We start from the raw sequence: 15847 nt of genomic DNA, 5'->3' as shown, positions 1-15847 counted from the left end.
GGTAGATGACAAGTTAACGTTCACATCCAACTATCTGATATTACAGACTAGGTAGTTGTTGGTAGATGACAAGTTAACGTTCACATCCAACTATCTGATATTACAGACTAGGTAGTTGTTGGTAGATGACAAGTTAACGTTTCTTTCAATGGAAGCTGATATCACAGACTAGGTAGTTGTTGATAGATGACAAGTTAACGTTCGCCTCCAGCTATCTGATCTTACATGAGATGACAAGTTAACGTTTGCTTCCAGAAAATGCTGATATTACAGACTAGGTAGTTGTTGGTTTATGACAAGTTAACGTCAGCTTCCAGCTAACTGATATCACAGACTAGGTAGTTGTTGGCATTCGACAAGGTGACGTTCGCTTCCAGCGGATACTGATATCACAGACTAGGTAGTTGTTGGTAGATGGCAAGGTAACGTTCGCTTTCAGCTGATGCTGATATCACAGACTAGGTAGTTGTTAATAGATGACAAGTTAACGTTCGCTTCCAGCAGATGCTGATATCACAGACTAGGCAGTTGTTGATAGATGACAAGTTAACGTTCGCTTCCAGCAGATGCTGATATCAGGCAGTTGTTGGTAGATGACAAGTTAACGTTCGCTTCTAACTATCTGATTTCACAGACTAGGTAGTTGTTGGTAGATGACAAGTTAACGTTCGCTTCCAGCAGATGCTGAGATCAGGCAGTTGTTGGTAGATGACAAGTTAACGTTCGCTTCTAACTATCTGATTTCACAGACTAGGTAGTTGTTGGTAGATGACAAGTTAACGTTCGCTTCAAGCAGATGCTGATATCACAGACTAGGCAGTTGTTGGTAGATGACAAATTAACGTTCGCTTCCAACTATTTTATTTCACAGACTAGGTAGTTGTTGATAGATGACAAGTTATCGTTCACTTCCAACTATCTGATATTACAGTCAAGGTAGTTGTTGGTAGATGACAAGTTAACGTTCGCCTCCAGCTAACTGATATCACAGACTAGGTAGTTGTTGATAGTTGACAAGTTAACGTTCGCCTCCAGCTATCTGATATTACAGACTAGGTAGTTGTTGGTAGATGACAAGTTAACGTTCACATCCAACTATCTGATATTACAGACTAGGTAGTTGTTGGTAGATGACAAGTTAACGTTCACATCCAACTATCTGATATTACAGACTAGGTAGTTGTTGGTAGATGACAAGTTAACGTTCACATCCAACTATCTGATATTACAGACTAGGTAGTTGTTGGTAGATGACAAGTTAACGTTTCTTTCAATGGAAGCTGATATCACAGACTAGGTAGTTGTTGATAGATGACAAGTTAACGTTCGCCTCCAGCTATCTGATCTTACATGAGATGACAAGTTAACGTTTGCTTCCAGAAGATGCTGATATTACAGACTAGGTAGTTGTTGGTTTATGACAAGTTAACGTCAGCTTCCAGCTAACTGATATCACAGACTAGGTAGTTGTTGGCATTCGACAAGGTGACGTTCGCTTCCAGCGGATACTGATATCACAGACTAGGCAGTTGTTGGTAGATGGCAAGGTAACGTTCGCTTTCAGCTGATGCTGATATCACAGACTAGGTAGTTGTTAATAGATGACAAGTTAACGTTTTCCTCAGCGGACCAGAGGATACTGATATCACAGACTAGGTAGTTGTTGGTAGATGCCAAGTTAACGTTCACTTTCAGTGGATGCTTATATCACAGACGAGGGGGTTGTTGGTAGATGACAAGTTAACGTTCGCTTTCAGTGATGCTGATATCACAGACAAGGTGGTTGTTGGTAAATGACAAGTTAACGTTCGCTTTCAGCTAACTGATATCACAGACTAGGTGGTTGTTGGCAGATGACAAGTTAACGTTCGCTTTAAGCTAACTGATATCACAGACTAGATAGTTGTTGGTAGATGACAAGTTAACATCCATTTCCAGCTAACTGATATCACAGACAAGGTAGTTGTTGGTAAATGACAAGTTAACGTTCGCTTTCAGCTAACTGATATCACAGACCAGGTGGTTGTTGATAGATGACAAGTTAACGTTCGCTTTCAGTGGATGCTGATATCACAGACTAGATGGTTGTTGATAGATGCCAAGTTAACGTTCGATTTCAATGGATGCTGATATCACAGACTATGTGGCAATAGGACAGAAGCCTCTTTATTCCTACACGGATCTTTAACCTTGGAGGGAATGAGATTCACAAGAGAAAAGTGAACTTTACGTCTATTTATAACTCTATACATCAGATTGAATTTCCGTGTTACAATGGCCTTACCTTTCTGTATAAAACTCGAGGTGTATGATTCAATTCTCCAAAAATCGCCATTGTTCGGAAATAACTAGAGTTGTCATTACATTTTGTTACCTATTACTAAAACGCTGGTAAATCTATTTTAGTAACAAAAACAAACTTCTATTTAAATGTTTAGACTTCGATATACCTTAGCTGAAAACGGACGTTAAGTTGTCATCCACCAACTGTTCTACAATCTGTCACGCCTGGATTCAAAGTCTGGTAAACTATAATAAGGAATTAGATAAATTAGAACACCATCATGGGTCAGAGTGAAAGTAGGTAAGTAACATAAAATATTACTCAATACTCAAATGTTATTTTAATATCCCATACTAACGGTGACTCACATGCGGCATTTTTTATATTCACGGTTATTTAGGGTTTATGGTGCGAGGGGGTGGGGGGGGGGGGGGTCGAACTTGCTAATGTGGTGGCCTTGTCATAAATAAAATTCGACAGCTGGTGAAGGTGTAGACATGTACAAGGTAAAACACTATTTCATTTCAGTTGAGATAATTTCAGTTTTAATTTACATTATATTAATTTTATATTACTTCATTTCAGAATGAGTAGCTTTAGCAATCCGGTTATATTGCGTGGTGCCCAGCCTATGATCACGTTGAATATTGACTGGGTATCTACAGGGCAGAAATTTCAAGTAATGTGTTATCTATCATCTATTATTATTCACCTGAAAGATCTGATCCAAGACAAGACGGACATTCCATCCAGTAACCAGGAATTAAAATATCAAGACATGATCTTGTCTGACCCCAGACATTTAACCGAGTACGATATCGAGCATAATTCCACAATAAAATTGTACCAGAAAAATTCCAGTGGAAGGTATATTTTACAATAGATGTGATTGCTCGTGTAGAATTTAACAAATTATTTAGTAAACCTTCTTAATTCGTGTATATTCAGAAACCTTTGCATCTGTATCGGGAAATTTTTCTTCAAAACAAATTAAATTCATATTTTCTTAAAAGTCGTATTTTATATTCAGTTTGAAATGTTTCCGTATTTTTATATTCTTTGTTTGATTTAATGCAAAATTAAATCTTTTTTTCTCTGTTGCTTTGTACGATTTGTTTGTTGTACAACAAAACATGTCCTTTTGAATTTGTATATAGAATTAGATTTGATATATTTGATTTGATCTATTACGTTTAAACATATCAATAATCTCTATATATATATTTATATATAATTAATATTGTTGGATTTGTTGAATGAAAAGATATTATTACATAAAAAGCATTAGGATATTAAAATATGAAAAAAAAGAATTGAAGAGAAGTCATTGGTATTGTAAATAATACATCATAATAATGGGGGTGGGTGGGGGGGGGGGGGTGGGGCATAATTGGGGTAGGGGTGATTTGAGTCTTGATATTTTATATGTAAATAGTCTTCAGAAGTACTAGAACTGTCCGAAAATCGCACAATTTTTCAAACCATCAAAAATATCTCAAACTAGTAATTTCACTTTCAATTTCTATAGATGTCTTTTCTATATGACAGTGTCTCAAGAAAAGACGACTCGTCTTTTTAACTTTCAAACGTTGATAATTTTTGACACACATGGATTTGACGGTGAGCTATGAACACTATAACTGATTGGTATGGCTGAAAACTTACCGAGTATAATATCACCGGGTATTTTTCGATTTCTCGAGCAAAGAATTAGAATTCGAAGAAATTGTCATCATATCTGAATTATTTTAATTAATGTTTTAAGCATCCGGTCCAGGCCATGTTTCGCCGAAGCTGTACGAAGACAAAGAGGGAGTAGGTGATAAGGCAACGTCTCACTAGGAAATCACGTACATGAACGCAAAAACCCAAATACTGCATCTGTGACACGTGACTGATCAAAATGGTCTCATGTCCATGTCTACGAATTAAGAATTAATGCAGTATAGACACGGGTAGTCTTGTCATGTTCAAAAAGTTGATCTTCAAAAATTGCATCATTCACAAGGTCATCGATGGTTGCCATGTTTATACCACGTGATTCGTCAACTCAGTTCTATTGGTAAGTGACTTTTCTGGCTCAACTGACAGCTTAGACACCAGCACACGGTGAGGTCGTGGTCTCACGAGATTGAACAAATCAAACAGGATAGATTTTATCCTCACAGGGCCTCGGGGAAGAAAACTCACTAAAAATTCAATGTAGACGAGGGGAAACAACTCTTGAGGTTAAAACCCCACTCACAAAGAAGTCTAACTAGCTAGCAGATTGTTTGGTACAATGACAGTTTTCTGTGGTCAGAATGGGACTAGAGTATACCAAACTATCATGTCAAACTAGCTAGTAGATTGTTTGGTACAATGACAGTTTTCTGTGGTCAGAATGTGACTAGAGTATACCAAACTATCATGTCTAACTAGCTAGTAGATTGTTTGGTACAATGACAGTTTTCTGTAGTTAGAATGAGACTAGAGTATACCAAACATATAGTGTCTAACTAGCTAGCAGATTGTACAATGACAGTTTTCTGTGGTCAGAATGGGACTAGAGTATTCCAAACTATCATGTCTAACTAGCTAGTAGATTGCTTGGTACAATGACAGTTTTCTGTTGTCAGAATGAGACTAGAGCATACCAAACTATCATGTCAAACAAGCTAGCAGATTTTTTGGTACAATGACAGTTTTTTTTCCCTGTGGTCAGAATGAGACTAGAGTATACCAAACTATCGTGTCTAACTAGCTAGTAGATTGTTTGGTACAATGACAGTTTTCTGTAGTCAGAATGAGACTAGAGTATACAAAACTATCATGTCTAACTAGCTAGTAGATTGTTTGATACAATGGCAGTTTTTATCTCCCTAACACCCTTTCAATTGTCTGCGCCCCCTACGCATCCTTCTACCTAACCTGTAGAGAAACGTTAATTTGCGAAACTCCCTAACGAATTAATTTAAATAAGTAATGAAAATCACCGGAAAACCAACAAAAAAAAGCATTATGTATATAATGATAGAGTTTAGACTGTTTATAAATCATTCATTGTAAATTCAATAAGTCCTCCAATTGTCCTGGGACAATCCTCCGGACAATTACTACTAATGTAAATATTAATTACTGATTTTAATCTATGAAAAAAAGAAATAACAGAGTGGGAGATTCCAGGAAAATTGAAGTAAAAGTATGTAATTTAATTCTTCATAAAAACTCGAATAGTAATCTCTCGACTTGATATAAATATCCCTTAAAAACTTTCTTCAGAGGACTCACAATTTTTACTTAAAGAGATTGTTACGAGGTTTTTTGAATTTTTCATGTGTATCGGAGACACTGATATCATCAATTTGCACCATTCCAATTTTCAATCAGACATCTGTGGTTCCTGCAATTCCACTATAAATAAGTGTATGATGCCGACAATAATCATAAAATATACTTAATTACATAAGAGACCTCTCGATTAGTGACGTCACCAAACACTTATTTTTGAAGAAGCTGATTAACAAAGACTCATTTTAACCAAGTTTTAAAATTTTGATATTTTGGTCATCCTAAGAGGTAGTATACCTTTGTTGTTCACCAACTGTGCAACATCTTAACTGGGGAAATCCCCGAAACCCCCCTTTCTAAAACAGTAACATTATATAACTGAGCTAATAGTCTAGTAAACTGCTTTCTTCCTCACAGTCATTGAAATACAACGATATAAACTACAACAAGGTAAGAGACTTAAAATTCAATTCTCAATCCATTGATCCGTTATAAAATCACCTTGTATTATTCAATTATCTCATACCGTCCTGTAGACAGTACAGAGAAGGGAAAGAATTTGAACTTTTATAGAGACCATATCTCAAATGAGGTTGTCATCCTTGTAAAAATAACTTGTTCTGTAGAAGCTAAATATTTCACCATAATATACTATTTCTTTTAAAAATAATTTCAGATGGATGGAGTTTTTTTGTACAATATCCATGACCCCGAGCTAATTCTCTGTCTTTTATTCTGTCGAAGCTAAATATGGACATATTTAATCATACTACACTATTTCATTTAAAACATTTCAGATGGATACAGAACGTTTTAAAGATGCGCCCGACACAATTGTCTTGCGGGTGATATGGGAAGGTTATTGGTCAAATTCTAGCTTTATTATAAATATTGATCAAAAAGATACAGTTGGTAATCTAAAAAATCTGATCCATCTTGAAACTAATATTGCACCAATCAACCAGATATTGAAATACCACGGCGACACTTTGTCCAACCATAATACCTTGTATGACTACGGCATCAGTGATAATTCTACAGTCAAATTGTGCTAGAAGATGTCCAATGGATAGTCGCGGAAAGAATAGACCAGAATATCAAGTGAACTCTCTAAATTGGTGTACATTCAGATATAACAATGAAATATATATGTATTTTTTTTAAATCCCTGATGCTAAACCTGTATTAAATAATAACATAATGTAGTCAGTAGAACACATTTTATTATCTGGAAATGGAAATGGATATACACATGTATTACATGTCGAAAGTGACTCGTTGTTCAGACTAAAAAAAGAAAATTGAAAAAGTGTAGGCTGATGTGGTAGTCTCACTAACGCGGTGTTACATTTCTTAGCCTGAAGAATTTCAGAAACAAAATTGACTCATTCTTTCAGTCAGTTTTCACTACCAATTAATCTATTGTATTCATTCTTGTTTGGTGATGTATTTGTTTCTTGGGCCCTTTTTTGAGACTTCATTAAATAATTTTAAAATCAAAGAGTTTGTAAAGAGGCTTTCTAGACTTTTTATGTGTATCGGGGACACCTTGGACTTCTATTTGGGACATTCAAATTCTCCATCTAATGCCTGTGGTTCCTGCAATCTAGAAAGAATTAACCGGAAATGACGTAGCTCCTGCAAGAGAATTTGTAACCATTATACCACCAAACCACAATAACATAATAATATATGTTATCTCCCCTTACAAGATGGCGACATTTCTAAATAAGACTATTCAAAATGTTCTTCACCGTTACCTTATAAAACTCTTTACCACATCTTATATTGCTTAGTTTTTACATAATTGGAGAGATATATGATATGCAAATCAGAGCGCTTATGATAAAATGGCCGAATTCAGTGAGATGAACATTTGGCAAATGACTTTAGTTTTCCAAATCCACTAATACTAAACTAAAAGACGTTAGTCTCGCATTGCGAGTACTACAAACGTCTGATTGACGCAACAACGTGTGACGAAACTTCGAAATCTAATGCATGGCGAAACATCACCAACTAACGTGTGGCGAAACATCACATATGTAACGTGTGACAAACATCACCTATTTGACGTGTGGCGAAACATCACTATCTAACGTGTGGCGAAACATGTCTGTAGTCGACAGGAAATACCGTTTCACCCCGTGATAAATTACAGTTGATAACGCTAACTGTAACAGGGCCGTTTTTAACGACTGTGAAATCTGATCTCATTTTCCCCGAAAGAAGGTGTATTATATACCGGTATTAACATGATGATTTCAACTTGATAATGACTGGTAAATATCATCGAGATGAAATAACTTTAAATTACTAGTATAATGTTTCAAGTGGGGTAAAATTTGTTTATAGACATTCTTTATTAAACATGTACACATATAGATTATACACTTTACATAATAAAATAAAATATGACTTGATGCCTGATATCTTATCATACAGAATATAAATAAAGTTATAGTTTCCAATCTTACAATTTCTACTATATATCACATACATACTTTTAATATGTATAATACACGTTGTTTATGAGGCATTGGTGACAGTAGACGAGTCTTTAAAAGGCTTGTATATCTGCCTATTTTTCAGTGTAAATTTTGAATCAGAGAAATTGTTTAATTCTAAATTCTTCGTTTTATTTAGATATCTAGAAATGTCGAATTTACTAGGGTTATTACTTGGAAGTTTACATTTGTAATTATAATATTGTGCCGAATATATTAAATGGATTACAAAGGGCCTTCCGAGACTTAAGGTACATATAGTGGACAGACTGACTGACTCAATGGGGGAACTGCTGAGGTTGAATTCAAATTTTGGCTACTCTGAGCATGTGTACGTCATAGTCGCAAGCCTTTCATAGAGTGTTTTAGAGAGTCCTCTCAGGAAAATTTCAGAAAAATTGAATTGATTTTGTGCATTCTGACACATATTAAGGAGAAAAAAGATAAAAACATTAAGATTTGGTGGTACAATTGGGGTTGAAAACCACTTTTCTAAGGTACCCCTCACTGGCTCCGCGACTGTTCAGGACAGGAGTTACAGAGTGTACAAAGTGAACATTCTATTAATTCATATTTAAACAGTTTTACGTTTGTATATATTACTCCATGTAAATATTTCTATTGAAAATTCCGTAGTTTTGAATTGGAGCAAAAGGGTAGAAGTTTACTGATAAACGATCAGAATGTCTGTTGAACTTGAGGTTAAAAACTCGGCCAAATAGTCGTCAAATACGTCACCAAAACCCTGGTGTGATTTGATTTTTAATTACGTCACTAGTAAAATATGTGGTTAAAGCGGGAGGTTGGCCATAGTGGATGAGTTATGAAATGTAGCTGGTGATTGTGGTATGTTACTACACATGAATGGAAAATTTACTATGGGAAAATCAAAGTTTTCTCGTTTGTCATAGACTCAAACATCGGGGTTGTTGACAATTTCAAGAAGCAAATTCAAGTAGGACGCTTTAGTCTTAGAATCAGTGGTATTTCTAATTTCCAACTCTCCATATATACAGAGTTATTCAGTGACAATACGTCATCTATGCAAGGGAAAGTGTATTTGAAGGAACGAGGTTGTTCACTGCTCTTGCGTTGGAGATCTTGAATAAATTCAGCCTCATTAGAATAGAGAAATAAATCAGCAAGTAAAGCAGAGCAACTAGTATCCATAGGAATACCGATTACTTGCTGAAATATCTAACTGCCAAATTAAACAATATGATATCGATAACTAATTTTGACATTTTTCCCACGCTACTACATCTATATATTGTCCTACCATATGTGTTGTAAAGTAGAACATAGAGATATTTGAAAATGGAGAGATTATCAAATCTTCAGTTCGCTATTATAAATTAAATCAAAATAAATATAATGCTGGTTAAACAAGTCTACATTCTTTCCAATGAAAAAACATTTCTATAATTAGTAACGGAAAACCTTCATTTTACTCTACCACTCACTTTCTTTCTGACCTCTATTAACTATAACAATAACCCGGTTACCTATACCCTCATGTACTTTTATTTATTCAAAACTGGAGCACTATACACTGAAGTTAAATGTTTTACTCGTCGACAGCAAAATTTTGTTTTGTTGCAATATTTCGTGCACATTCAAGTCTTTCACAAAATATAAACAAGGCGGTCTATAGAATAAAAAATAAATTGTTCTTAAAGGGATCTAGTTTATATATTTGATGCAACTCGGAAACGCAATGTGCTCAAGGAAAGGAAGAATACTGATCTCCAACAATTCTACTGAGAGGCATTGTCTCCATTATTTAGTCTTTATACATTGTATGATTTGTATGACTAAACAATACTGGTTGAATACGCCTACACAGGGAAAACCCCGGTCTAAAATAGTAACATGTTAAACTACTGTTCTAATTTCATGTTTGAAACCATTGAAATACACGTCGATAAACCACAATAAGGTAAGAGACTTCAATTCTCAATCCATTGATCCGGAGCCGCGGTGGTTCAGTGAGTTAGACGCTTACTCGCTAACCTGAAGGTCCAGGGTTCAATCCATGCATAGGTCGAGATAATACCCTCGGATTTTTCAACCCGGTTTCCCCGTCAGTGATGCAGGTACGGGGGGCTGACATGGTAAAAGCGTCTAGTCGTTCGGATGGGACAATAAACCGAGGCCCCGTGTGCTACAGGCTGTGCACGTTAAAGATCCCTCGACAGTTGGAAATCGAAAAGAGCAGGCTAATGCCACAGTCCTCGCTAAATTTCCCTCATTGCAACCTGCATGGCGTTGCCCGTCTTCAGTAGCCCACATGGTGCAGAAGAGTAGGTCGTAGAGCTTCATTCATTTCATTGCAATCCATTTATCCGTTATAAAATCACCTGGTATTATTCAATTATCTCATACCGCCTTGTAGAGATTTTAGAGAAGGGAAAGAATTTGAACTTTTATAGAGACCATATCTCAAATGAGGTCATCCTTGTAATTTATTTATCGCGCAAATTATCTCAAGTACTAATCTGCTAACTAGTTGGACACGATAGTTGGGTATTCTATAGTCCCAATCTGCTAACTAGTTGGACACGATAGTTGGGTATTCTATAGTCCCAATCTGCTAACTAGTTGGACACGATAGTTGGGTATTCTATAGTCCCAATCTGCTAACTAGTTGGACACGATAGTTGGATATTCTATAGTCCCAATCTGCTAACTAGTTGGACACGATAGTTGGGTATTTTTTAGTTCCAATCTGCTAACTAGTTGGATTAACTAGTCGTCTAGTCCCAATCTGATAAATAGTTGGATTAACTAGTCGTCTAGTCCCAATCTGCTAACTAGTTGGATTAACTAGTCGTCTAGTCCCAATCTGCTAACTAGTTGGACACGATAATTGGGTATTCTCTAGTCCCAATCTGCTAACTAGTTGGACACGATAGCTGGGTATTCTCTAGTCCCAATCTGCTAACTAGTTGGACACGATAGCTGGGTATTCTCTAGTCCCAATCTGCTAACTAGTTGGACACGATAGTTGGGTATTCTCTAGTCCCAATCCTCTAACTAGTTGGTGACGATAGTTTGGAATTCGCTAGTCCCAATCCACTAACTAAAGTCACGATAGTTTGGTATTCTCTAGTCCCAATCTGCTAACTAATTTGAAACGATAGTTTGGTATTCTCTAGTCCCAATCGGTGCCCGATTATGCTTTACAAACGTGTATTGTAAGATTAAGAAAATGTATAATGGTGTAACAACCATGAAAATTTCAAGAGAGTAATTATCTAAAAGATTCTCTAGAATAGTGTATTTTAGTTTATATTTAAGGCGTGGTGGAATAAATTATATGGGTATCAGTTCACAAAGTTGTGAAGGCTAGTTGTTTCTGTCTTTTTTTCTGTCGAAGCTAAATAAGGACATATTTAACCATATTAGAATTTTTAATTTAATTTTGTTTTCAGAATGAATGGAAGAGGATATTTTGGGTTCGGATTCCCCGACCCACTAGATCACGTTAAATATTTTGCACGTCCTGAGCATAATGAGGCAATCGATATACGAGTGAAATGGATATCTACTGGGGAGACTTTTGAAGTTTCTTGTGGTCCAGATGATACAGTTGGTCACCTGAAAGATCTGATCCAAGACGAGACTGGTATTCCACCAAACAACCAGAAATTGAAATACCACGACGAGACTTTGTCCAACCATAAGAAACTGTCAGACTACGGTATCGGACATAAGTCCAGAGTCAAATTATATCAAAAGACTTCCAGTGGATTTGTTAGGAAATGAAGCGTCACTGTCTGATAAGAATATCTAGTGAACTAACTGTCTAATTTCAAAAAGAACCAAACGATTTTCTAATTCATTCATGTGTATCGGGACAATTATTGTCTTATATGTTATTTGCGATGATGACGTCAAGGGAATTGCAGATATCAGACGGGGAATCAGATTTACATTTAAATTACGATTTCAAGATTTTGATTTATTCTAAGTTCTTTTGAAATAAATATCTGAAAAATACTCAATAACTCGTTTCTTTGTGTTCAAATACATCGTAAATATCTGAAAAATACTCAATAACTCATTTCTTTTTGTTCAAATACATCGTAAATATCTGAAAAATACTCAATAACTCGTTTTTTTGTGTTCAAATACATCGTAAATATATGAAAAATACTCAATAACTCGTTTCTTTGTGTTCAAATACATCGTAAATAACTGAAAAATACTCAATAACTCGTTTCTTTGTGTTCAAATACATCGTAAATATATGAAAAATACTCAATAACTCGTTTCTTTGTGTTCAAATACATCGTAAATATCTGAAAAATACTCAATAACTAGTTTCTTTGTGTTCAATTACATCGTAAATATCTGAAATATACTCAATAACTCGTTTCTTTGTGTTCAAATACATCGTAAATATCTGAGATTGTAGTAAAAGCAAGTTCGTGTTTTATTGTGCTATTTCTAAGAGAAGATTCACTCGTTCTGAGCATCTCATGTAATACTCGTCAAATTGACATTCCTTTTGAGTGAGACGTTTCGAGAAGTCACGACATGGCGACTCGGTACAATTTTACAATTTAAAGGGATTGTAAAGAGGTTTTCTAATGGTTTTACGTGTTTTGTGTTAGGGACACAGTGCATTGGAACGTTCCAATTAGTCGGTCAGATGCCAGTGGTTCTGACAATGCCACAGAAACTAAGCATTTTATGACATCACTTTAGCAAAAAATATCTTATCATGTGGCCCGTGGCAATGGGGGTTTTTCAAAAATGATATGATGTGGGCCTGGATGTTTTATTTTCTTTGGGGGTAGTGATGTTACGATTGTCGGCGACAATCGATTATAGGTCGTTGAAGGTCCAACGCTAACCGATTCCAAACTGAAAGTCGGCAAGTATTGGCAACACACGCAAATGATAGACGTACTGAATTCACTTACGGACAGTCTTGAAATAATTTTGATGCCTATTATTGTCGCATTTTGTCATCTTTTTATCCCGATTGAGTTGTCTGGGAAAATTCTTTTCTAAACAAGTCACGTTAGTAGTGTAGTCTCGTTTTCAATTTTGATATTTAAAAATCAGACAAAAAAAATTGTGTAAAGTAGCCCCCACAAAAAGATAGTGACCTCTGCTCTATGCTTTTGTCAGATGTTGATCACTTATTTATTACTACTTGGAAAGTTTATGACCGGAGTAGAAACATCTGTCTCTTTTCCACCCTCTGATAACTATTGTGACAGTCGAGAGGGTTAGGATTTCATGAATTTCATAATAATTATCAGAGGTTGGAGTAGGGTTAGATTCGTTAGAAAAAAACAAATATTGTAAGCAAGAAATTAGAGAGTTAAATCGCTTTAATGTGGCCTTCAGTTTCATTCCCCATACAATATGCTGAATAATATAGTTAATGACGGTCATATTGTTTCTTTATAGAGTAACAATTAATATAACTCTTTTTAATATCTAATATTTCAACTCTCTAGATGTTTATAAACACAATTACTCCATTACTTTTCCAACACAAGATTATTGTCCACAAAGGCTGGGACCATTAGCAAGTTTTAATTCAAAGAGACGCAAAAGATGTTTTCTAGCCTTTGTGTGTACATCAGGGACACTTACAGCTTCTATTTGGTCTGTAGGCTAAAACAAGGCCCGCAGCTACAGGATGCAGTTTACAGCTACATGCTAAATGCTACATGCTACATGCTACAAGCTACAGATACAGTTTACAGATACAGTTTACAGCTACAAGCTACAAGCTACAGCTACAGCTACAGCTACAGCTACATGCTACAGCTACATGCTACAGCTACTAGCTACAGCTACAGCTACAGCTACATGCTACATTCTACATGCTACATGCTACATGCTACATGCTACATGCTACTAGCTACTAGCTACTAGCTACTAGCTACAGGTTACAGACAAAATAGAGGACAGGATAGCTTGAATAGACTCTAATTTGTTTTCTATTTCATTCAATAAATACAACAAATAAAATATTTAGATTCCAATTCTCTTGGTGTCACTAATTACTGAGATAAAACAGGTATATATGATCAATAACGGTTGACGGTTTACTGGTGAAATTGAATCTTATATGATAACCATCAGAACAGTTAGATAGCTGCAGTATACAGTATCATTATCAGCTTGTACTAGCTGCACTATACAGGATCATTATCAGATGTAATCTAGCTGCAAGATACAGGATCATTATCAGCTCGAAACTAGCCGCAGTAAACAGGATCATTATCAGCTGATACTAGCTGCAGGAAACAGGATCATTATCAGCTTGTACTAGCTGCAGTATACAGGATCAGTATCAGATGTAATCTAGCTGCAAGAAACAGGATCATTTTTATCAGCTCGAAACTAGCCGCAGTAAACAGGATCATTATCAGCTGATACTAGCCGCAGTAAACAGGATCATTATCAGCTGTAAACTAGCTACAGTATACAGGATCAGTATCAGATGTAATGTAGCTCGAGATACAGGATCATTATCAGCTCGAAACTAGCCGCAGTAAACAGGATCATTATCAGCTGATACTAGCCGCAGTAAACAGGATCATTATCAGTTGTTAATATTGAAGTTGAAGTGAAGATAGAAGGATGAGGGGGGTGATAACAACACCTCTGAAAATCTATACTGTATTATTTATTGTATCAGATGGTGTGTTGATTCCTAATCCTGAATTAAACGGTAAGTCTTTAACGATTTTAAAATCTTACTTATGAGTGTAGCTGAAATCAGAGTAATAAACTAACGTTTCTTCTTAAAGAGATAAGTACGCGTTTTTTTGGACTATTCGTACCTGAGTCTCAGAAACGGAAATTTTCTAGCCAAGCCAATCAGTAATGGTATTCACAGCTCACCGTCGATATTTGAGCAATCAACATGATGCAGTTTTAATAGATTGAGTATAATGATGGCACATGATGCAGTTTTAATAGATTGAGTATAATGATGGCACATGATGCAGTTTTAATAGATTGAGTATAATGATAGCACATGATGCAGTTTTAATAGATTGAGTATAATGATAGCACATGATGCAGTTTTAATAGATTGAGTATAATGATAGTCATGATGCAGTTTTAATAGATTGAGTATAATGATAGCACATGATGCAGTTTTAATAGATTGAGTATAATGATGGTACATGATGCAGTTTAATAGATTGAGTATAATAATAGTACATGATGCAGTTTTAATAGATTGAGTATAATGATAGCACATGATGCAGTTTTAATAGATTGAGTATAATGATAGCACATGATGCAGTTTTAATAGATTGAGTATAATGATAGCACATGATGCAGTTTTAATAGATTGAGTATAATGATAGCACATGATGCAGTTTTAATAGATTGAGTATAATGATAGCACATGATGCAGTTTTAATAGATTGAGTATAATGATAGCACATGATGCAGTTTAATAGATTGAGTATAATGATAGCACATGATGCAGTTTTAATAGATTGAGTATAATGATGGCACATGATGCAGTTTAATAGATTGAGTATAATGATGGTACATGATGCAGTTTTAATAGATTGAGTATAATGATGGTACATGATGCAGTTTTAATAGATTGAGTATAATGATGGTACATGATGCAGTTTAATAGATTGAGTATAATGATGGTACATGATGCAGTTTTAATAGATTGAGTATAATAATAGCACATGATGCAGTTTAATAGATTGAGTATAATGATGGTACATGATGCAGTTTTAATAGATTGAGTATAATAATAGCACATGATGCAGTTAATAGATTG

The 15847-nt window shown here is 35.4% G+C and overlaps 1 protein-coding gene across 1 annotated transcript; it reads left to right on the top strand.

Annotated features, from left to right (window-relative positions):
* Window positions 1-2915: 2915 nt before the first annotated feature.
* On the top strand, window positions 2916-11829 carry LOTGIDRAFT_140099 (hypothetical protein; the record flags this gene model as incomplete). Its single annotated transcript, XM_009050055.1, has 5 exons — window positions 2916-3151; window positions 5450-5469; window positions 6413-6594; window positions 10008-10049; window positions 11581-11829. The coding sequence occupies 5 exons, from the start codon at window positions 2916-2918 to the stop codon at window positions 11827-11829; spliced, it is 729 nt and encodes a 242-aa protein (XP_009048303.1).
* Window positions 11830-15847: the final 4018 nt, after the last annotated feature.

Source organism: Lottia gigantea, assembly GCF_000327385.1.
Source record: "Lottia gigantea unplaced genomic scaffold LOTGIsca_143, whole genome shotgun sequence".
NCBI classification, from domain to species: domain Eukaryota; kingdom Metazoa; phylum Mollusca; class Gastropoda; family Lottiidae; genus Lottia; species Lottia gigantea.
This window is presented reverse-complemented; position numbering and strand designations above follow the sequence as displayed.